The 23,316-nt window shown below is 38.7% G+C and overlaps 1 protein-coding gene across 4 annotated transcripts in view; it reads left to right on the top strand.

Annotated features, from left to right (window-relative positions):
- Nucleotides 1-23,316, top strand: part of LOC138962638 (palmitoyltransferase ZDHHC18-B-like) — a 79,623-nt gene that overhangs the window by 10,627 nt on the left and 45,680 nt on the right. For all 4 annotated transcript variants that reach the window (XM_070334539.1, XM_070334538.1, XM_070334537.1 and 1 more), the window contains exons 3-5: nt 1,144-1,304; nt 2,825-2,983; nt 5,462-5,599. In XM_070334539.1, coding sequence (XP_070190640.1) covers nt 1,144-1,304; nt 2,825-2,983; nt 5,462-5,599 — 458 coding nt within the window. The remainder of the gene's footprint in view (nt 1-1,143; nt 1,305-2,824; nt 2,984-5,461; nt 5,600-23,316) is intronic.

Genomic DNA, 23,316 nt, shown 5'->3' with positions numbered 1-23,316 from the left:
AATAATCTTTCTACCGCGAAAATGTAGAATACCTTTTTTGGAATCTGGATATTTTCGTACGTTACCGTTTGACAAAAAAAAGTACTGACCTTTTCAGAGCTGAAAGACTGACTAGCACACGGTCTAATGCTTTTTGTGTGGTAAATTACGTTCAAAGAGTGCAATTTGTAGTCGCCATTAACGTGAATGTTGACGACGGCTCACAGTGGAGTAGCAGACGAACTTTTCGTTCACAAGGCACATTTGACATTATGTGTAACGTCCGAAACCGTTCCTTTTCAATCCTTTTTTTTTTAAGAAATAGTTTGAAATTTTTATTTATTGTGGGACAGATTTGAAGACTTATACTTCATCTACAAACACACACAGTAAGTTATAGGTAAGTCGATGGTAAACAAGCAAACAAGCAAAATCCTGAGTTCCCTTGAAGTGTCCCATTCACACTCACTCGTTTCAACCCACGCATCTCGTTTCTTTCTTTTTTTATTGTCAAACAGAAATGACCATATCTAGCACGGTTATGATTATTATCTCTATGGGTTATGTTTGTCATTAAAAAACATTGGTTTGCCATGAAAGATGCGAACAGATAAAAAAAAATGTAATCAAACTCAGGGGGTGACCGTCAAAGCACGTTTTGGCACAGCGTCATATACATATTTGAGTGCAAATGTGTCACTGTGTGTGCATGTGCACGCGCTTATGTGTGTGTGTGTGTGTGTGTGAGAGGAATTAGTGAGAGAACAGCCAAGTGTTTGCGTGTGTGTGTGTGAGAGAGAGAGGAATATATATACATGTAAGAGTGTGAGTGTGTATGTGTCCGTGACAACCTGTGTCAACCTGTTTGCGTGTGTGTGTACGAGAGAGACAAAGTGCAGAGACCAGCCGATTGTGTATATGAAGGCTATGTTAGTGTGTGAGTGTGCATGTGTGCGTGTAAACCTGTGACAACCTGTTTGCATGTGTGTGAGAGAGAAGGAGAGAGAGAGGAGAACAGCCGTATGTGTGTGTTTGCGCATTCATGTGTGAGAGAGAGAAAGAGAGACGGGAGAGAGAGAGAGGCGATTTGTCCTTCGCTTGGGGTATGCAGTGCCTTGGCATTGCACTTCTTCTTAATTTTGTATGTTGTTTTATCCATTACAGCTGTGTTTACCTTGCACAACATGTTACCCCTGCAATCCCTGCCATTGGTGGCGCACTCTTCATATTCGTCATGGCCACGTTGTTCAGAACCAGCTTTAGTGACCCTGGTGTTATCCCAAGAGCATCACTTGACGAAGCTGCTGAATTGGAAAGACAGATGGGTCAGTATTTGCAGAGAAATGTATTGCAGTGTGTGTGTGTGCGTGTTGATTGTGATAGCAGTACTGTAAGTTTGGGACCAAAGTATAAGGCGATACTTCCAGTACATCTTGTAGTAAAGATACTGACACAGTTATGGTTGGCTTTATTGAATGTGTGACTATATGATTTTACTTGCATCATTTACCTCTGCTGCTCCTTATCACCCACTCTTTAACGTCAGCCGAAATGGGACATCACTAATGTAGTACGCCTTATACTGTTACAGTGATAGTTATACTGTTCGAAATATTCATGGGTGAAACTTTTCCGCCTTAGGGCGGAAATCCGCCAAATGAAATTGGTCAAATAAGGAATTCCTTATTTTAAAAATCTTTAAAAAAAAACTTTTTTTTCTTTTTTTTTTTGCCGGCGATCCGATCCGTATTTTCTCTAACACAGTGACCGGACATCGCTGAGTCTTTGTTTCACTGAGCGCGCGAATTATCGGACTACAGCTTGACATTTGTTACCATTGTTTACTGTGCAAATGTGTGTGTTTGAGATACCAGGAGAGGCCTACTTTTACCCTTAAAAAGCCTGATTTTTCGTTTTCTTCCGGGGGGGCTTCGCCTCCCTGGGCCCCCTAGCAGGGCGTTGCCCCTGCACCCCACCAGGGCCTGGGCGGCCCCTGGACCCCGGCCTCATTTTCCTTATTTTCAATAGACCCTATCGGTATTCCAAGCTCTCGTAATCTCTCGCAAACTTCAGAGCATAGCAAAGCATGCGGTACAGCAATCTCGTGCGAGCTGCACAAGCCAAGGTTCGAAGTTCTCGCGATGTTCAAAGCATAACAAAGAGCGTGTCTCGCGAGAGCTGCTCAGATACCGAAAAGGTCTATGCTGATCAGTTTCACCCATGAATATTTCAGCCCCTTTTGTGTATCGGACAAAATCTATTTAGTGCCACAACCAATGGGTGTGCCCTTCCCTATAATTTTTAATACTTATACTATAGCAGTGCCTTAATTTGTCATCCAATATATGGTGCTTTATTGTGGCAATAGTGTTGTTGTTGGCATAAACTTTCGTCGTCTTTGTCTTCCATCCCTTGCTGCCCTCCAACCTAGAAATGTCACTTTGATAAATTTAAATAGTGAGAATAGAATTATTCTGATGCACCTTCTTCTTCTTCTTCTTCTTCGTTCATGGGCTGAAACTCCCACATTCACTCATGGTTTTGCAGTAGTGGGTTTTTACGTGTATGACCGTTTTTACCCCGCCATACAGGCAGCATACGCCGATTTCGGGGGAATTCTGATGCACCCATTTGCTTAAGTTACATGCAACTTTGGGTTGTAGGATCAGTTCTCATGCAGTGCCAGCTGACTAGGATGGAAGTATAACTGCTCTTGATGCGAGCTGGCTAGAAGCTTTTGATCAATGCAGTAAATAGAATAACTATTATCTAAGTAGTAATTATTATTTTTCGTGTTCAATTACTTACGTTAAGAAGTTGCTAAACATTGTTTTTCTGTTTTCAGAGGTTCCTAATGCTGGCTCACCAGGAACTTACCGCCCTCCACCACGAACAAAAGAGGTGGTGATAAAAGGCCAAGTGGTCAAACTCAAATATTGCTTCACCTGTAAGCTTTTCCGACCACCAAGAGCATCACATTGCAGTCTTTGTGACAATTGTGTTGGTAAGTGAGACTGTCTCCATAGTTACATACTGATCTCCATGGTAGTAGGGTGTTAGTCACTTAGTGGTCCCTGTTTCTAACTATATGAGCAGCATTGATAAAAGTGGTATGAGGAGATCATTTTGCCTTGTCGCTTTGCTTTGTACGTGTATTTCTGAAACAGATTTCAGTTCTATTTTTATGGCACAGGTCTGTTGCTTGTGACGAAACAGAGGCCTTATTTGGCCTGAGAACGTCAGCTGACATGATTATGACACTTTCCAACCCCCCGCGGGTTAGGGGGAGTCCCATATTGGTTGGGACTAGAAAGAATTTACCCGATGCTAACCAGCATGTCGTAAGAGGCGACTAACGGTTCTGTTTCTTCTCTTCTTTTGTCTTCTTTCTGCCTTACCAGTCCTTTCACCTATATTTCCTTCCAAGAAAACTCTCCCTACTATTCCCTGCAGTTTTCCAATTCTTTTCTTGTTGTCTTATTTCTACCTGACTGGATCCATCACCTTTATTTCACTTACCAAAAGTCTTCTTTTCCACATCCTTATTTCTCTGCACCCCGCATGTCGTATGAGGCGACTAACGGATTCTGTTTCTCCTTTTACCCTTGTTAAGTGGTTCTTGTATAGAATATAGTCAATGTTTGTAAAGATTTTAGTCAAGCAGTATGTAAGAAATGTTTAGTCCTTTGTACTGGAAACTTGCATTCTCCCAGTAAGGTCATATATTGTACTACATTGCAAGCCCCTGGAGCAATTTTTTGATTAGTGCTTTTGTGAACAAGAAACACTTAACAAGTGGCTCTATCCCATCTCCCCCCTTTCCCCTATCCCATCTCCCCCCTTTCCCCTATCCCATCTCCCCCCTTTCCCTCGTCGCGATATAACCTTCGTGGTTGAAAACGACGTTAAACACCAAATAAAGAAAGAAAGATCACACTTTCAGGCACAAATAAAAAAAACAAGAAAAAATAGTTTTTGGAACATTTAACCATGGACAAGACAGAGCTTGGTTTTGTCCATGAGTATACTTTTCATTTTAAACGATAACCTCTCCTGTTGATGGTGGGTTTTTTACAATTTTTTTTAACATTCACTGTCTATTTGTTTCAGATTTTTTTTCAACTGGCACAACAGCATATTTTATTAGGTAACTTTAAACTACCATTAAGGAAGTGCTTCACAACTACATGTTGCTATGCTTACTGCCTTAAGTTCCACTGCGGGTGTGAGAGGCAAAATGATTATTGATGTATGTCTGTAAAACTTAAAGTCATTTCATCACAAGAGTCTTAACGAGAATACTGCGTATGATCCCCAAAAGTGTACCGTAATAGTAGTACAAGTAGTAATCAACCGGTTTTTCCAACATCTAATTCTTTCAACTTTTCTCTCTAAATCAGAGGCATGCAATTCTAGAGTGCAAGGAATTGTGCCGAAAAAAAATCACTTTATGAGTTCATTGTACAACATGTTACATCTGAATATCATGTCAATCAGACAATGTGTTGTGAAAGAGTGAATACTCATGCTTTTATTGAGGCAAACTTTCCCAAATGACATTATAGGCCAGTCACTATCAATCAATCAATATGAGGCTTATATCGCGCGTATTGCGTGGGTACAGTTCTAAGCGCAGGGATTTTTTTTGATTTTTTTTTTAGCGAGGGGTGCACCTGCAACACGTGGACAAGGAGCAGGTGTGGAAAGTTTGCCTCACTAAAAGCAAGAGTGTTCACTCTTTGACAGCCCATACAAACCCTACAGAGTTATTTCCAGAGCTTGTCTATTAGTATTAGCTTGATTGATACAAAACTATCAATGGTGTTATTGGAACATATTCCGAGAATGTTTTATTTTGATTGTACAAATATTTTTTTTAAGTTACTGGAAAGTGTTCTGCTTTTTTTGGGGGATAGGCTAAATTCTTTCTATCTTGCAGTTGCAGTTCTATTTTTCTTACACTTTTAGGCCACACAGATCAACACAATATTTTCTTCAATAAATCATTCTGAGCTGTTTGGCTTAAACAGGACACTGAGTATAAAAATTCTGGCTGTATGTATATGCGTTGAACCAAGTGTCTTTTGGTACAGTCGTGTACGGGACACCCTTAGGCCACACAAAAATTCAATGTTTTCGATTTTCGACCGACAATATTTTTTCTTTCTGACCCGAAAACCTTTTTTGGACCCACCCACCCATAAAAGATGAAACCGATCTTCATTTTTGGGATGTACTCATTGGAAATAGCTACGGTACTTTTTTTTTTGGTTTTTTTTTTTTTGTCTTATGGAATCATCATGATTATTTAGATATCTTCTTGGAAACAATGAAGAGTACAGATTTAGCAGTTCCAAATTTAACCAACTTTATTCTTAGTTGTGTCCTGTTTGCGTGTGACTGAAATATAGACAGTCTGTTGTCCCAATGTTAACTCCATGTTGTAGTTATGATTGATATCTGTGTCTTTTTGTGTTTGCAGACCGATTCGACCATCACTGTCCGTGGGTTGGAAACTGTGTCGGGAAGCGAAACTACAGATACTTTTACTTATTTATCCTGTCACTCTCTGTGCACTGTATATACATTTTTGCCTGCGTCTTAACAAATCTCATACTGAGTAAGTATTTAGTGTCGTTTTGTGTGTGTGTGTGTGTGTTTACTTTGTCGTTTGTCTCTGTCTGAGTGCGTGTGTGTTTCTGTGGTGGAAACAAGACTTTGTGAGTTTGTCACATTTTTGGCCCTGTGCTTGTGTCGCAGTATTTACAGCCAACAGTTGAGTGTGGGGTGTATGTCTGGGTATTTAAATCTTCACTTTCTGTTCTTGTTTTCTCAGTAAACAAGATCCATCTGTAGTGAATAGACAGTCACTGCCTTTTTCCAGACATGTCTTTATGTCACAGGTACATGATCTACAAGTTCCTACCCCCCTTCATTGGCTATGTTGATGTCTGTTTTTCACTGCTTGCTTCCCTTTGTATAATAAACTGACCATAGAGCGTCGCAGGCCCGAACTAAATCTTTAAAATCTCGAAAACCGTTTCGAATTCTGGGTAGGGAAATCCTTTCATGCAATGGCGTCAGCGCCTTTTAGCGATTGGTCAATGCATTTCAGAGCCAGACTGCAGCATAATGTCAGTCACACTTGAAATTAATGCGACTTGAGATTGCTTTCCAAACTGATACGCAGTGAACGGGAGCATAGGCTAAGTTATCAACTTATATTACTTACCTCTAACAGTGAGATCGACAGAACGTACAGTACACAAATACGTAGGGAGAAAATCAGAAACTGACGAGTGGACACATTCTCGAGAACTCATGTGTAATGTTCGATGTTATAAAGTCAATTTATAACCCGGGGAACTGTGTGCCGGCAGTCACAGGTTCGAGTCTCTTTACTGGCAAGAATATCTTAACTTTTATTTTTTATTTTTAAACTTTTTCTTTTTTTTGTGAACTAGTAAATCTTGTATTTTATTCATTTTAATTCTTTTTCGTTCATGGGCTCAAACTCCCTGGTTCACTCGTGTCTTTGCACGAGTGGATTTTTGCGTGTATGACCGATTTTACCCCACCTATTTTAATTCATTCCCAAGGTTTGGAGTGGTGTATTGAAAATCAAAATTTTGCAAAATTATCAAGTACTTCCAGTGAACGATTACCAGAATTCCTAATACCTATGCTACTCAGCTTCTGGGAGAGAAAAAACAATGGCCGATTGTATCACAGCGCGTTGACTGCATGAAATTGTCGTAGACTACTTCTAATTATACTTTACTTGATCTGTTTATGTTTATGCCACTATTGATATTTTTAGAGCCTCATATGTGATGTTCTCTTTCAAAACTTCACTTACTACCAGTATGGATTTCTCTGCTTTGCAAGCTAGTCTCTGTTATTTGAGTCATGTCCATCTGATTTCTGGATGGTTACTGCTTTATGGATATCAACATGCATGGCTACATTCAAGACAATTCAGTATTACTATTGGTAAAACACACTCTTGAGTTACACGCTGAAAATAGTCATATAAAAATATAATATAAAAGAGATGAACAGGTCATATGATCACACGCCGGTAACCCTGTGCGTAATTTCTGTACATTTTGTACCTTTTAAGTTGAACTACCACAAATCTGGGTGACCCGATTGCTATTATCCTAAGAAACACACGAACAAGAATTGTACACACACACCAAAGGTCATTAATGAACCTGACCTAAATTCATTGCAATCAGGTAAGCCGTACAGGACTATAATTATTATCCTAAGATGCAAACACAAAAAATGTACACACAGTGACACACACCAAAAGTCATTCATGAAGTTGATTAACATTTAATGAACTCGGGTTATCCTGGTTATCCTAAGGTACACACCCATAAGAATAAGAAGTGTACATGCACACCAAAAGTCATTGATGAAGTTGATTAACATTTAATGAAATCAGGTTATCCTAAGGTACACACCCATAAGAATAAGAAGTGTACGTGCACACCAAAAGTCATTGATGAAGTTGTAACATTTTATTGAAATCAGGTAAGCCTGGTTGATATTATCCTAAGACACACACACAAAAGTGCACAAACACAACAAAATTCATCAATGAAGATGACTGAAATGTATCATTGCAATGAATGAATGAGGTTAGCCTGATTGCTATGATGCTAAGATACACACACGCAAGAAGTGCATACACACAAACAGAAAGATTCACAACAAAATTCATCGATGAAGATGACTGAAATTCATTGCAGTGAATGAATTTGATTAGCCTGATTGCCATGATGTTAAAGGCTGACGTGACATAGTCCTATTTAATTAGTTTAATTACTTCCAGGGCTTTTCCCATCGTTGCGGGGATGTATAAATTAAGCTTCCTACAAAGTTTTAGGTTTAAAGTCCTTACCAATTACGAGAAATAATTAATTCTTTATTGCATTGTTTAGCAACAGTTCTCCAGGACTTGGGCTATTTTTAGACCGTCGACGTCACTTCGTGACGTTTCGTAAACCAAAGATGGCGTTTGAGACTGTTCTGTTTACATTCGACACTATCAACACCACTTTGCAATACTGAAATCATTTTTTCTGTGTTCGAAAGCTACAGCCAATCGTTATTATATCCCCTTAGGTACAGTTTTATAACATTATTGGCACATGTAAACAATATGAATTAATTAATGAACGCTACGAGTATGGCAGCCTTTAAGGTACACACATGCAAGAAGTGTATACACACAAAGAGAAAGATTGAGGGCTGTGTGTGCACTGATAGCCACTTCCGCCTAGCTGTTTGCACTTCATTATTGCCTCCTGACAGAGTACACAGTGTGCTTGTGATGTGCTAGCTGTCTGCTGCAGAGAGGAGAAAGATAATGCAGTGGTTTCAAGTGCAAGCGCACCAACATTTAAGTTGGAATTTGCTTAGTCCAGTCTGAGTTTGCTTTGTGGATTGACCCAGACACTTGACTTAGTTGAAGATAGTATTTCAATAGTTGTGGCAGTTTCAGGGAAACTTGAAGATTTTAATGACCCGACGCCCATGCAATAAAAAATCCCACAAGTTTCTCCACCCAGGCAAACTATTTTCAACCCCAGTCCCCTCCACTATCCCCATTTGCCTGATGTTAATTTTGTCACTGATTGTGAGAAGATAGAATAATAAATCAAAGCTCAATGTAGGAATTTCTCAAACTTAACATTATTAAAGAACAAAGAACTCTTCTTATTACGAGTAGTTTTACAGACAATCACATTTCAAGAAAGTTTTCAGCAAGTCTCTTTTTACCCTCTAGTATTTCACCGGGCAGTGTTCACATGCAGACACACACACTGTGACACACACACACACACACTGTGACACACACACACATGGGAACGGTTGGCATTTCCTGAATCCCTCTAATATTTCACCGGGCAGTGTTCACATGCAGATACACACACACTGTGACACACACAAACACACTGTGACACACACACACATGGGGAAGGTTGGCATTTTCTCAGTGAAATCTAAACTACATCCAAATAAGGCGGTTCCAAACAACAACAAAGCTAAAATAGGTCAGCAGACAATCAGAATTCTTGCAGCTTCTACCTCTTTTATCTTCGTTTTCACACCAGCCAATCCCTAGTGTTTTGCGAGAAAAAAAAATTGGAGGTTGTATTCAGTTCCAGACTGCTCTCTTCTCTTCTCTTCTCTTCCTCTCTTCCTCTCTTCCTCTCTCCCTCTCTCTCTCTCTCTCTCTCCCTCTCTCTCTCTCTCTCTCTCTCTCTCTCTCTCTCTCTCTCTCTCTCTCTCTCTCTCTCTCTCTTTCTCTCTCTCTCTCTCTCTCTCTCTCTCTCTCTCTCTCTCTCTCTCTCTCTCTCTCTCTCTCTCTCTCTCTCTCTCTCTCTCTCTCTGAGGGACGTAGCACTTATGGTGTATCAGGCATTGATCCCCTTGTGCACGCTCTCCGCTCTATCGCTGCAGCTGTGGATTTTGTTGCTATTGTTCGTCTCTTTGCTGCGCAGTTTTTCTCATGAATGATTGAAGCGCTAGTGTTGCAGACAAAACCTGAAACCCTGTACTTAAAGCAAGGCAACTGGTGATGCTAGTTAGGGCAGGTTTTTGTATTGTCATTAAATTCTTAAAATGGGCAGTCTAGTTTACACTTGTAATTTGTACTGTTTTAGCTGGACTGAAAACTGAAATATAGTCCCCTGGAGAGAAAAGATGGAAAGTGTCCGAGAGAAAGGGGGAATGTACGTTCTGGCTCACCGATTCCGACAGACCCTAAATATTAACGCAAAATAGGCTTCTGGACTAAACTTTTACTAAAATGAAACATGCGACAAAATCAGAAAAATACTGCATAAATCCATACAAAAAAAATACAGTAAAGTAAGGTTGTTTTGAACCAATGCCGGGTCTGTCGGAATCAGTAACCCAGAACGTACATTCCCCCTTTCTCTCTGTGCAACGCTAAATTTAGTTTCCATTGAAATATTAATCCAATCTGCCCGTCGTAGCCAAGCCCAAGACTACCGTATTGATCTGGTAAAAACAAACAGCCAGCCTGCCGCAAGCTAGTCTTCTATATTCCTCCAATGGCAAGACAAGATTAAATCATGTGATAGCAACAGTTACGTCACGTCCACCCTAATGTTTTGTTGTGGCTAGCAACGGGGCTGGGATATCTTGTCATATTACTTTGGTGGTTGTGCTGTTCAGACTTGTTGGAAGCGGTGGCAGTTTTCTGTGAGAGAAGTGTTTGAATTTGTGTTTCTGTTGATTAATCTCATGTCTCAAGACAGTATTTCTTCACAAGAATTAGCTCAGGAAATTAGTGAAGCGCAAGCAGCTAACCAAAAACTGTTAGATTCAGAAAGTATGGCTTTTGAGCAAGCTCAGGAAATTCCTCTTCCACCGCCAACACCATCAGAATTTTGGACAGAAGAAGAGAAGAACACTTTGTTAGAGAATCGGAAGTATTTTGAAGAAATGGTGCAAATTGTAGATAAAGCTGTAAAAGAAGGGCCGATAGAATTACCTAAAAAGCCGAAAAGAAAGATTGAGCAGTTGTTCAAAGAAAAAACAGGAGTAAAGAAAAGCAGAAATGATCTCACAACTCCACAGGCATTACACAATTATCTGATTTCTAATCAAGCTGATATAAAAACAACGATTTCCAGAGAAGCTTTTTCTGAGAAATTATTTGAAAACCCATCAAATGAAGACGAAATGGTAGAAAGATTAAACAAAGGAGTGAGAAATTTAGCTAGACAAGATGCACAGACTATGATGATTTACATTCAGTTTGGCAACTTTTTAATTCTGTGTAAAAACTGGCAGGAGAAGGAGAGGAAAGAAGGGAGAATAACAGAAACTTGGGCTGACTGGTTGAAAGCAAAAACAGGCTATTCCGATGTTCATGCACGGAAATTACGAGCCGTTGCAGGTGTTCTTTATGGATATCCTGGATTTTTTGCTGTTGGTCTCCCCTTTCGTTTTATTTACAGCAAGCTAAATAACATTAAGAGCATGCTGCAAGTGCCAGAATTTGCTTCCATCTGGAAACAAGCTCCTCAAGTACCAGAAACAAGCCAGCTCCAACATTCTCAAGAATTCTAGGATTCTAAAAATAGTACCGTTCACGCGTGAACGGTAGGTCTTGCTGGTAAACCGGCGGCTTGGGTCACTCTGTTTCAACGCTTCGCTTCACTACGCTTCACTACGCTTCACTACGCTTCAATATTTAGGCTGCCTTTTCAGGCGGCCACCGAGTGCACTTTATGCAAATGACTTGTTTATTGAATCAAGCTTTGACAAGTGTACTTGGTGGCTGCTTTGAAACTCAACAAAGCCTTCTCCCCTTTCACAAACACTCCCCTTTCACAAGCAACGTCCTTTTCCCCGCTGCAGTCAAAACAAAGCTGTCATAGCGGGTTTTCCCGATTGACAAAAATTCTTATTACACACTCAGACTATTTGGAGTCGCGTTTGTCCTCCAGTGGCCAATTGCATAAGAATATTCTGGTGATGAATAAACGCGCTTTGTGTCATTAGCATCTAAAGATTTCTTGTTTACAATAGTTGTGTTGATCTGATGAAGCGCGGAACTGATCTTAGGGTTGTCATGGTGAAACACTCGCTTCTGAAACAGTGCTTCCTTGTAGTTATCATGCGATATGCTCGACTTTACAACCTGTTTGCTTACACCCTTTGCTTTTTTAACCACCCCTTTCTCACTTGCAACACTGTACATCTTTGCACGCAATCCAACATACTCCTTAATTATCTTCCCATTCATTTCATCTTTCATCTTTCCAATAACCTTCTTGTTAACATTTGAGTGCAATGGTGATTCTTTAGGGTAGTCGCAAGTGTCATAAAAAGAATCTTTTCCTTTTACTGCAGGACTTTCAGCTTCTAGATCTTTGTAAATGTCATCCGCTGGAATGTCAAGTAAGAATGAATCTGTGTCTGTGTAAAGTACTCTCGATTTGGGATATCTTGGTTTCAAATAATCATACAAAAACTCAAGCATCAACAGTTTTGACAACTCTAGCACAGTAAAGCCTATGAATACTGGTTTGTCAAGCTTGACTACAAGTTTTTTCATTAAGATACCATACAGCTGTTCATGAAAGTATTTAAAGTCTTGATACTGTGGTTTGGATGTCAGCTTGATGGCCTCATTTTCTCTTGTAACAAGTCTAACATCCTTTCTCTTGTGTGGGTTTTCCATTGTCTTACCAAAGCAACTGTTGTTCATCAGTTTAAAAAAGTCTTTCTCTGATGCATCAGCGGCTTTGGTTCTCAGTTCTGTGTTTTTCATGATGTAAGGTTTCATAAACTGTTCTTGATCAAATAAAATTATACGATGAACAGCCTTCAAAATTAATCCATGTCTAATGTAAAACTGTAACAGTCTGTAGTGACACACATACTTCTTTTTGTGAAACAGATTGGGCACCAGCTTTGGAGGTTCTCTTGGGTTTACTTTTAACCTCTCAGCAGCTAAAGGATAATCATTATGTAGATCATGAAGTGATAGTGGATAGTCTAAGTCAACTTCTAGTATCCATCCCTTTCGACTGTCTGGGCCTGCTTTTAATATTGTCAGCACAACACATTGTGAAAATGGTCCTGAATAGATCTTAAAGTTCCGAAGTGGAAGCGTCTGACACATTGCCCAACCATACAAATTGTTTGCATCTAGATACATGATGTAATTAGAAGGTTTCATAGGATCAAAGTCGTCCAAGTATTTGTTGTTGGCTTTGCAGTAATTGTGTGAAGCCATACTGATTCCTCCACGTAGTCCATTTTCAATCATCTGAAGTGTAGGTAGATCTGATAGCAAGTCAATCTTTACTCCTGTAAATCTAAGAAATGCATCCCAGCTCATGCCTGGTGCAGATATGTAATGTGAAGGATCTAGATTGTAGTGCTTCATACATGTTCTTCTGTAATTCTCAAATATATCTGCAAGTAAACAAACATCAGCCAACAAATATTGATCATGATAATCACCCATTGTATTACATCCTAATTTATTCCATGCAGTCTTAGCGTGTTCATAGTCTTCGTCACTTATACCTTTACCCTTCAGCCGTGAGAAGTAAGCATCCTTTGGTGGTAACTCATCTTCATCAAACCTCTCCCACGAATCCATGTATTCATATGGATAGACTCCCTTTCTAACTAAGTCACTGTCAAAGTACTTACATGTGATTGGGAAAGCAGTTAGTGATGAAGATAAAGACTCAAGTGTTCCCATCAGATGTTGAGCAGAATCGTAGAAGTGTAAACTATTCAGAGTAAAGGCCATGTACTTTTCTGAAGACTGCGCAATGCATCTTGCTTTGTATTCATCAGTTACTGCCTGCATGATCAGATGTGAATCATAACCGCGCAAGTTATGGAAGAAGATTGGAAGCTTCCAAGTCTTAGGATCAAACTTTAATTGTAGATTACATTTGCTGTGTGCTGCTCCTCGGAACTGCCCACTTACATGATCATGATCTCTTACTATTGGATTGTCTGTGTTTGGTGTTAGACTTTGTTCGCATATCCAACACTGTGTGGTAGAGTTAAACTGTTCTTGGTCTTCAGGTTTCATAACAATGTCTGAAAGATTCAGTTGTTTGGAGCAGTCATTTCGCACTTGGTTCATTTGCTGTAAGAAGTTCTTTGCTGCATTAGGTCCTCTGTACAATTGCGGTTTAGAATGTTTACCATCTGAACTAACAACAATAAATGCATATGAACAGACTTGATGATTACTTAGAGTTACTGTTTTAGGTAGGTCTTTTGGTAAAGGTCCTTCATATGGCACAATGATAGATTCAAAGTCAGCATAAACAACATAAGGACTTTTCTGTAGTTTGCATACATTCTTAAAATACACTTTGCTGTCTGGCGGTGGTGTTGTTAACTTCACGACCGCATCATCAACGCTCTTACAATGTTGCTTGTGTATAAGTGCTGCATGAATTGATGGAATACGCAAGAGACATCGCCTACAAAAGTCTTGTTTACTATTGTGATTGCTTGTGCTCGCCATCAGTCTACTCATTGTACGAATCAAAGTGTAATGATATTTTACACCATCAGTCATTAGTAACATGTCAACATGGTTAGTATCACAATCACCAATCGTTGGTGAGTTCTTTGATATTCTGACTGGTTTCAGTTCATCTTCCTCATCCCACGTGTAAACATTTACGGTGATGGGTTTGTTTTGCTGTTCAAATTTGTCAATGCTTGTAATGCTGACAGGAAATTCAATACCAGTAAAGTTTAGTTTATTTCTGTATGCATGATAGTTAGACACTCTTTCTGCATTTTTCTTTACACTGTACAGTCTTGCCAGAACACACCACATAAAACATTTGTCATCATCATTCTTTATGTTCAGCACAGCACGTTTTTTGACAAGAGCAGGAGGTAAAGGTATGTAACTTCTACCTCTGATGGGGGCAAATTTACTTAGCTTCAATTCTATTTTTATAATTTCACCTTCTGACCATCCGGATCCTTTCATCTTTGCATCCTCTGCAGCTTGCTCAAACCGTTTCATCATTTCATCTGCCCAGTTTCCATTCAATTCTGCCATAGAATTAAGTGCTAGTTGTCTGGTTGAAACATGAACTTCTAGCACCTCATCACTGACTGTTTTGTATTTTATTAAACTGACTATCTGCGCTTTTACTGGAGGTTCAATCAACAAATTGTTTGGAATTTGTTCAATGGCGTCTTGCACACTGGACTGCACATTTTGAGGATCCGTTACTTGTAATTCAACGGTGTCAAATACTGTCGATAAAGATTCTAATACAGAGTCTTCCATCGCTGTGAGTTTGATTTTATAACTCAAAATAAAAATATAAATTAAAAAAATGAAGTTGCTTAGAATTCTTTCTCAGAGCTTCCATTTTTGTTAACACTATAAAATCTGAAATAAAAAATCATTTAACATTTGTACCACGTGGAACTAATTGTAATTCCTCTTTTACAAAGGCTCTTTGCGGTGCTGGTTCTCTCAAGTAATATATAGGTGGATTTGTCTCTACTACTCTCTTGATTTCATGAATGTCAATACTCCAGATTGGATCCGTTGCACGCTTCCTGCTGTCACCCTCAGCTTCACCGGGTGCATATAAATATCTGACTTTCTGATTGAAAGGTAGTAATGCCACTGGTGTTGTTGACTTTGGAGCAACAGGTATTGTTTTCTGTTTGATTGCATCAACTGGTCTTAACCCTGTAGCTTTAAATACCTCCAGATTCATTGCTCTAAGTACTGATGGTAATCTTTTGACCCATTCAGTGTTACGCAATTTACTTTCTGTGTCCAAAAATTCCTGATGGTACTGATATGAAAACAGTTTTTCTGCCAACTGTTTGTTAAAGCTCTCAACAATAGCCTGTGACCTGTGGTTTCCTGGAATACCTCTCTTCACTGTAACATGATGTTTTAACAGAAGCTGGTTGACAGCTCCTTTAAACTCCTTACCATCATCGCACTGAATCATTCTGGGATACTTTAGTGGTCCACGTCTGTAAATTTCTTGCAGGGCAACAGCTGTAGCTATAGCACTTTTCTCTGTCAACGGTTCAGCATCTTTGTATCTTGTTGCAACATCAACTACAGTCAGTGCATACTTATATTTCTTCCTTCTGACTGTGTCATGCGGTAAATAGAGCAGGTCTATTTGATGAGTGTCATTCGGTTTAATGTTAACAAAGTGTGGTCGTGTAATTTTTCTTGGTGCAGGTAAATAGATCTGCCAAACTGCCTGCTTTGACAACCATTTCTTTGCTATATCTTGAGAAACACCTGCTGCGTCACTGAGCTTGTCAATAGCAGTTCTTCCTTTCCAGTATCCTTTTGGGGAATAATATATTTTAGATAACAAAGCATCACTCATGGTTTTTTAAATGACAGAATATTAAGATTTGACAGCACGCGCAATAAAGTAAACAACAGCCATACCAATAACAATGAAAACAATCTCGCCCACCTTCTGCTCTTCTGAAGGCTGATAAAAGTCACCCAGTTTTGGAGGAGCACTTGTCTTCATTTTCTTTCCAGTTACAAGATAGTATTCTTGAATGGCTGCATCAACATTGGCAAAGGTTTTGTTTGCATGTCCTTGCTGCCTGAGTTTATCATTCATAAAGTCTAACTGCGCAATTCGTTTCTTCTCGTATTCATCCTGTGCTTTCGCCAGTTGTTCCATGGCTTTGTTGTGCCTTTCCCTCTCTTCACCATTTTGCAGTTTAGAAAACAAATAGTTGCTGCCAGAAAATGCAAGCGCATTTACAATCGCACCTCCCACCATCATAACCAAGCTAGCCATTTTATTGTCTTACATGTTTATATTTTCTGGAATAATTCCTTGCTTCACCAAAAAGTCTTTTGTTGCAAAGGAAGCTGTCACAACACCAATTAGTTTAGCACCGTCTTCGAAGTCTAACTTTCCCAAGTCGGCTGGTTTCATTCTGAGGAGACTTTTACCCAGCATTGTGTAACCTACACTCAAGCCTCCAATCACTGCAGCGTGATAAACTAGATTAACTATTGTCTTTTCAGAACTCATTTTTATGTTATCAAAATTAAAATATCAAAATTATTCCATATGAAATGAATCCACTGCAGGTACTACTGTGGGCTTTTTTATTGTTTGTACTGCTTTGTTTGTTGGTTTTGGTGTTTCTGATTTTGGTGTTTCTGATTTTGGTCTTTCTGACACTTTATATTTGCCTTGCCAAAGTTTGTAAAGCAAGTATCCACCTCCTCCAACAACAGCTGCTACAGCTACTTTTCTGTATGATAGAAATGAAGATTTTAATTCTTGATCAGTTTGTGTGACCTTAGTCACTTCAGGAATGTTTGGTGTCTGCTCAACTTCAGACATAATGTTCTGCTTTGCCTTTTGATTTAACTTTTTTTGTCTGTTCCATTCGGCTAGTTTTTTTCCTGCTTCTACTCTACCAGGTTTCTTTGTCACTGTGTTCACTTCTGGTATTTTCGTCTGCTCCACTGTCTGCTTCAACTGATCCGTCATCTTTTTTATTCTGAAAATTAATGTGTTTGAAAGTAATTAATCCAGCAACAAATGGTACTAATAAAGCACCAAATCGATAATACAGGCCACAGGCAAGAGATTCGAGGGACTTGGAAACAACAGGGTCATGAGTTAGATCATGTGTTAAGTCTTCCTCCGAGTCGAGAGGTGTAAAATGTCCAAAAATCTTTGTGTACAAACCTATAACAGTCTGTCCAATACTTCTAACCATCTTAGAACCAAGCACTGATTCATACCGTCCATGATACTTTTCTATATCTTCTGAGGAAAGATGTTGTACTTCTTCCACAGTTAACTGCTGCCCAAGGTAGTGTTTTGTTTTTCCACAAACAGCAAGTGAATACAATCTTTCTTTTTTATCAGGTATAGTCCTACTGTCACAGATTTCAATATCTGTAGCAGTCTGCATCAGCAATTCATCACAGTTCATTTTATTTTGATGCAGAATAAAATTAAAATCTAGTAATTAAACTTGAGTAAGAACTTAGGTAGGAACTTAACAAGAACTTAGGTAGGAACTTGAGTAAGAACTTAGGTAGGAACTTAACAAGAACTTGAGTAAGAACTTGACAAGAACTTGACAAGAACTTGACAAGAACTTGAGTAAGAACTTGTGTAAGAACTTGACAAGAACTTGTGTAAGAACTTGACAAGAACTTAGTAAGAACTTGACAAGAACTTGACAAGAACTTGAGTAAGAACTTGACAAGAACTTGAGTAAGAACTTGACAAGAACTTAGCAAGGATTTCTACAAACATACATACTGAACTGGTTGATCAGTTTTTAAAACCAGTTTCGAGTGCTTAGAAGATTTCAGATTATTCTTTATTCTTTCTCTCTCCTGTTTGTTTTCAATGACATCATTTTCTCGAAGGCACTCTTCAAAACTGTCACGGTCCTTTGAATAGAACAATGTTATTGTTTTGAGTTGCTCTCTAAAGTCTTTCAGAACTGCATTGTATTTTTGTGTTAATATCCAAACTGATATTAATGCATGTCGTCCACTGAATGCAAGCTTTGCTAGTGCACTTTTCTTTCTAACAATGTCACGTTCTGCTGCACAGTCATCAATAATAAACAGTGTTGGCGTGTTCTGAAAAAGATCGAAATAATGCTCCAAGCAAACATTTAGACGATCAGAAGGATTTACAATAAATATATTTTGATCAGACCATATGAATTTTCTCTCCTTGTATGTTCTGTTATGCTTTATGGTTGGACAGAATATGACTATGTGTTCAAAGTGATTTATGTAAACAGTCTGTAATAAATCCAAAACATATCTTGTTTTGCCGCAACCTGTTGCCCCACAAATCAAAGAACAGTGTGGATCTTTTGGAAGAAAATCTAGATACTTCATTTTAACACGTTCAATAAACAATATCCTGTAATCTGCTTTCAGAGATGTTTAACTGCGCATCTGACACAACAAACACGTAGATCTTAACTGATTTACTACTACTCCCTACTTCCTTTTCAATTTGTATTGTGATTCCTTCTGATCCGTTTTCAATTCGCCTTCCACTTCCATGCAGTTTGTTGTCGTCAGTTGTTCTGAGATCCAGCCATAACGCATATTTATTTGTTAAGAAATCTTCTACGCCAACACCGTGTAAATGTAGATCTTTAGCCACAAGATCAGATGTTGGGTCTTTCAATCTTCCTCCAGTAAAGTACTTTCTTGCTTCATCATAGTGTTGGTATGGCAGCATGCCAGATGCAAATATTTGGTTTGGCTGCCCTTCAATTGTGCAATATACTCTATTGATTAGTGGATTGTAAAACTTTTCTATTTGCCTTTCATATGAATCTTTTGGTTCCTCAAACAACATAAGTATTCCCTTCATTGACCTAGCTGGTGTATTCAAGTTAATGTTCCAGATTGGATCAGCCTGGCTTTTTGAAAGTGTACTGTGATTCAACACTCTTTCATAATAGATAGGCAGCTTAGAACTGTACTGATTTTCTATAAGTCTAGCCAGTTCAGGATGGTTTACAACATCAAACTCTAAAGAAATTCCAGACACCTTATACTTTGCTTCCGGGTCTTGCGAAAGCATAACACGATCATAACTATTGAAAGTCAGGTCGTATGACAGCCTGTCACGCAATGCTCCTTGATAGAAGGGAGGATGTGAATTTATGAGTTCAAAGTCAAGTGGAATACAAAATTTGTTTCCAAAAGCAACATTGACAGCGTTATCTTTTTTGTTGTCAGCTTTATCTCCTGCTCCTATTCTAACTTTTATCCCATTGTCTGACTGAATCCCTTGAAACACTCTGTTTTTCTTTTCATTGTCAGTCAACCAATTATCTGCATAAACTAAAAATACATCTGCATTATTCAATGACATCACTTCCCGCCCTTCCAGTTTGACAGTAATCTTCCTCACAATTGCTCTTCCTACATTATAAGCCAAAGTCCTATTTTCATCTGAGCCAGATTCTAATTCTAATTTGAATGATAGTCTTACAGTGCCTGGTACAATAACATCGTTCTTACCCAGATTAGGAAACCTAACAGTAAGTATTTCATTCTGATCAATAGTAGAAGGATTATTTGTAACTATAACTGTTTGCCTTATTCCTTTTACCCCGAGAGGTTCTTTCAGCCTTCTGTAAGGATCAAGAACAGAACCGAACGATTGTGCCATCTTTTTTTTATTTTCAAAATAAAAAATAAGTTACAAATGGCAGAAGGTGGATTTGAAGATTTATTTGAGCCAGCGGACGACATGAGCGAAGCAATCCCTTTGGTTCCCTACCATCATTCACTGCATTATGAGGTGGCACGACATGAACTTCTGGAAGGTAAAGTTAGAGATTTCTACAAAAGTTTAGGAGAAGAACCTGATGTTTTAGATCCAAACCAGTTCAAAATGGAAGCAAATCATTTATATACAACTAGCGATAAAGGAGAAAAAGTCCAACTTACATATAAATCTAATCCTGCTAAGTTTCTATCAAAAGTTTCACTAAAACAAAAACTTACTGCTAATCGACTTAGGCAATTAGATATTGTGCCTAGCACACGGTCATCACCTTCCCATGTTGTTTCCTTACTTCAACAAGCAGAACTAGGACTACCAACTGCTACTCAAATAGAATCTGTTCCATTGCAAGATCTTAATAAACTTGCAGATGAGGCTGATCAACTTATACAAGAGATAGAGACTTCTTTTTCTGAGGAAACTTCATTGAAGACTCCACATGAACTATTACCTATGAGAGAAATAGAAGCCCTTAATCAATCACTACAAACCATCAGAGGTGAAATAGCAAATAATCTGTCAAAACTAGGTCAGCTGGATGAAGATATAAACAAAGAGAAACAAAAACTTGCTGATGCTGATGATTTGAACCTAGAACAAGAAGTAAAAAACAGAATTTCTAAGCGTTTAAAAGATTTGCAGGAGGAGAAAGCCATAAGGTTAGAAGTTCTAAGTAACAATAGAGAACAACTGAGAACACAGGTCAGCAGAATAAAAAATACAATTCAAAGAATCCTTTACGAAGACACAACTCTTGCTGAAAGAATTAGAACGCTTTTCAGAGAGCAGGGAATCACAATAGCTAGTATACTAACTGCGTTAGGATTTGCAATAAGCACATTAGTGTTAACACTCACAGGTGGCACTGTCACACCTCCACCTCCACCTCCACCTTCATCTCCATCTGATCCGGGATGGGTAAAGAAACAACTCAAACACATTGCAGAACTATTAAAGAAACTAGCAGCAAAAGCTTTGGATGCACTTCCAGGAATCATTGGTTCAATTGTTAGCTGGCTGTTATCTTTTGCAGGTAAAGTTGTTGGTTTCATGGCTGAACATCTCTGGACTCTAATAGTTTTAATTGCAGGTGTTCTGCTAACGAGAATAAAGCAAAAGTAAGCCTACACCCACTCCACCAATTACTAGAGCAGTCTTCTGCGATTCATGATCATCACTAATACTAACAGCTTGATCATCACTAGTGACAGAATGATCTTCACCTGCAGCGTGATCTTCACTTGTCACGCTTTGTTTCTGTTCATTGTGATATGGCTGTAACATCGTTCTGATTTCTGAATTCAGTTCTTCACCCTTTCCAAGCGGCTGGGTGTCACTAGCAATAATGATTTCATTGTTATAATTTGTTATTGTTCCAATCTGCAGCTGGAGATCAGAAGGTAACATGTAAAGGCCGTTACCAACAGCAAAGTCAACTTTTGATCTTGCATAACGGAGAGAGTCTTGATACCTTTTGATGCTGGAAGGCAGATCAACTGCAGAGTTTATGACATCTTCTAAATTTGATAACAACTGTTTCTGTGCACCAAACCCTGTGCTTGTTCTCATTATGTTTGATCGTGTCTGTGCCTGCGAGCCTAGCAAGCACCACGCATATGTTCGGATAGATTCATTGATCCTTTCAACACCTGATCCAGTGAAACCTTTGCCGGTGTCTAATATAAAAGTAGTCCATGCATTGTGGTGCTGTTGTTCTATTGATCCTAACTGTACCTGCACATTTGAAGAAAAAGATGTATGACCTGGCCAGTAATCAAAATTATACCTCCTGTGGACACCCCATAAATATAGTGTTCCCATGCCATGGTTTTTGTCTTGCTTTTGCCTAAAGTCGGTCTTAAAATCTATATTGAATTCATTGCAGAGACGCTCATACACTTTCATGTTTATCCTATTGTTGAATGGGTTCCAGCTCTTTTCATGCGGCATTGGTGCCTGAAGTTCAGACAAGATTCTCCTGCACTGATAGTAAACGTGAAATGTGTACACACACTTTGTCAGTAAGTTTGAATTATTCATGTGGTCTGCATAGGACACTCCACATCCTGTGGTTGCACAGAATATTGCAAAGTTTAACTGATTCTGATAGAACTGAATTGGGTGAGAGTTCCACATCTTTGGAACACTATCATTTTTGATTGGGGGATTTAGGTAAGAATGGAATGGGTCAGGCACTTTAACGCGAATGGATTGTGTTTCTGTTACAGCAAAGTCCAACTCATGGAAAGAAATAGTCTTTGGATTGTAATATGGTCCAGTTTTGTATTTAACGTCTTTGTTGAATTTATACTGAATCATTTTTGTTGTTGAATAAAAAATGTTTATCACACTAACAAATGTGAAGACTAGTGTGCCAGTTAAACTTGCAAACCCTATCAACAATCAAAATGGAGGAATGAAAGTTGCACTGCATGAAATTATGTACAAGGTTACTTGGTATAATATCAGTAAAAAAAAGGCTAACAACTGGGTTAGAATTAATGGTAAAACACATTCTGTAGAAGATGGTTACTATGACTTCTGCACTTTAGAGAAAGAATTGTTTGCTCCAGTAGGTATTACAGCGAGTTTAAATCATGCAAGTCTCATTGCTACTCTTACTATGCCCAAAACTAGAGAAGTAAACGTTGAGTTTCCAACCAAACTCCTTGATATGCTTGGAATTACAAAAATATACAAGGGAACACGTCCCATTGACATGGATGTTAACAGTGTACTGTTTGTTCACATGAGAGAGCTTAACACATCCTATAATCTGTTTAATGATCAGCGTTCTGATCTGCTTAGGATTCTTCCACCGAGTGATGCCTCTTTTTGTAAAATGCACGTGCCAACATTTAAGACACTTCAGTTCAAGGACTTGGAGGAAGGGTGTCATGAATTCCTACACATTGATCTGAAAAATCAAAGTGGACAACCAGTTGATTGTTTGTTTAACATTACATTGGAAATAGTTCCATAAAATATTGAGTATTAAAATGTCGAGTGGACCTACAATAGCTTATCCTGTTGCATGTTCAACTATAGAGTTGAAAGATTTAGCAGACGCTATCGACTTTGAGAGCAATGCTGAAGTTGGTGCAGTGTATGCATTCGAGTTTACAGACACTGGTCATTACAAGAGAAAGGAAATCGACGATGAAAAGAAACCAAGATTTCTCAAACTAGGTCAAATCCGTGATGTTAATGTACCTGATCCAATTGTCGATGACATATACTACATGTGGAAACATCAGAATAAAAAATGGGTACTTAGTCCTGTTATCAAAAAGATTGACTGGGAAATGAAGTTTGAATTTGTGAGTCCATACACTCTTGTTGGAAAAGACGACACATTCCGTAAGTCAATCAATGCTAAACCACTAATTGTTAGCCTTGTTCCTGCGTTTAACAGCAGGGGAGAAGTTGCAGTTAAACCTTTCCATAAGAACAACTATCTCATTCACAGAAAACAAAGTGT

Source organism: Littorina saxatilis, linkage group LG3 (assembly GCF_037325665.1).
Source record: "Littorina saxatilis isolate snail1 linkage group LG3, US_GU_Lsax_2.0, whole genome shotgun sequence".
Taxonomy (NCBI): Eukaryota; Metazoa; Mollusca; class Gastropoda; order Littorinimorpha; family Littorinidae; genus Littorina; species Littorina saxatilis.
Note: the sequence above shows the minus strand (reverse complement) of the source record. Positions and strands in the feature narration are given on the sequence as shown.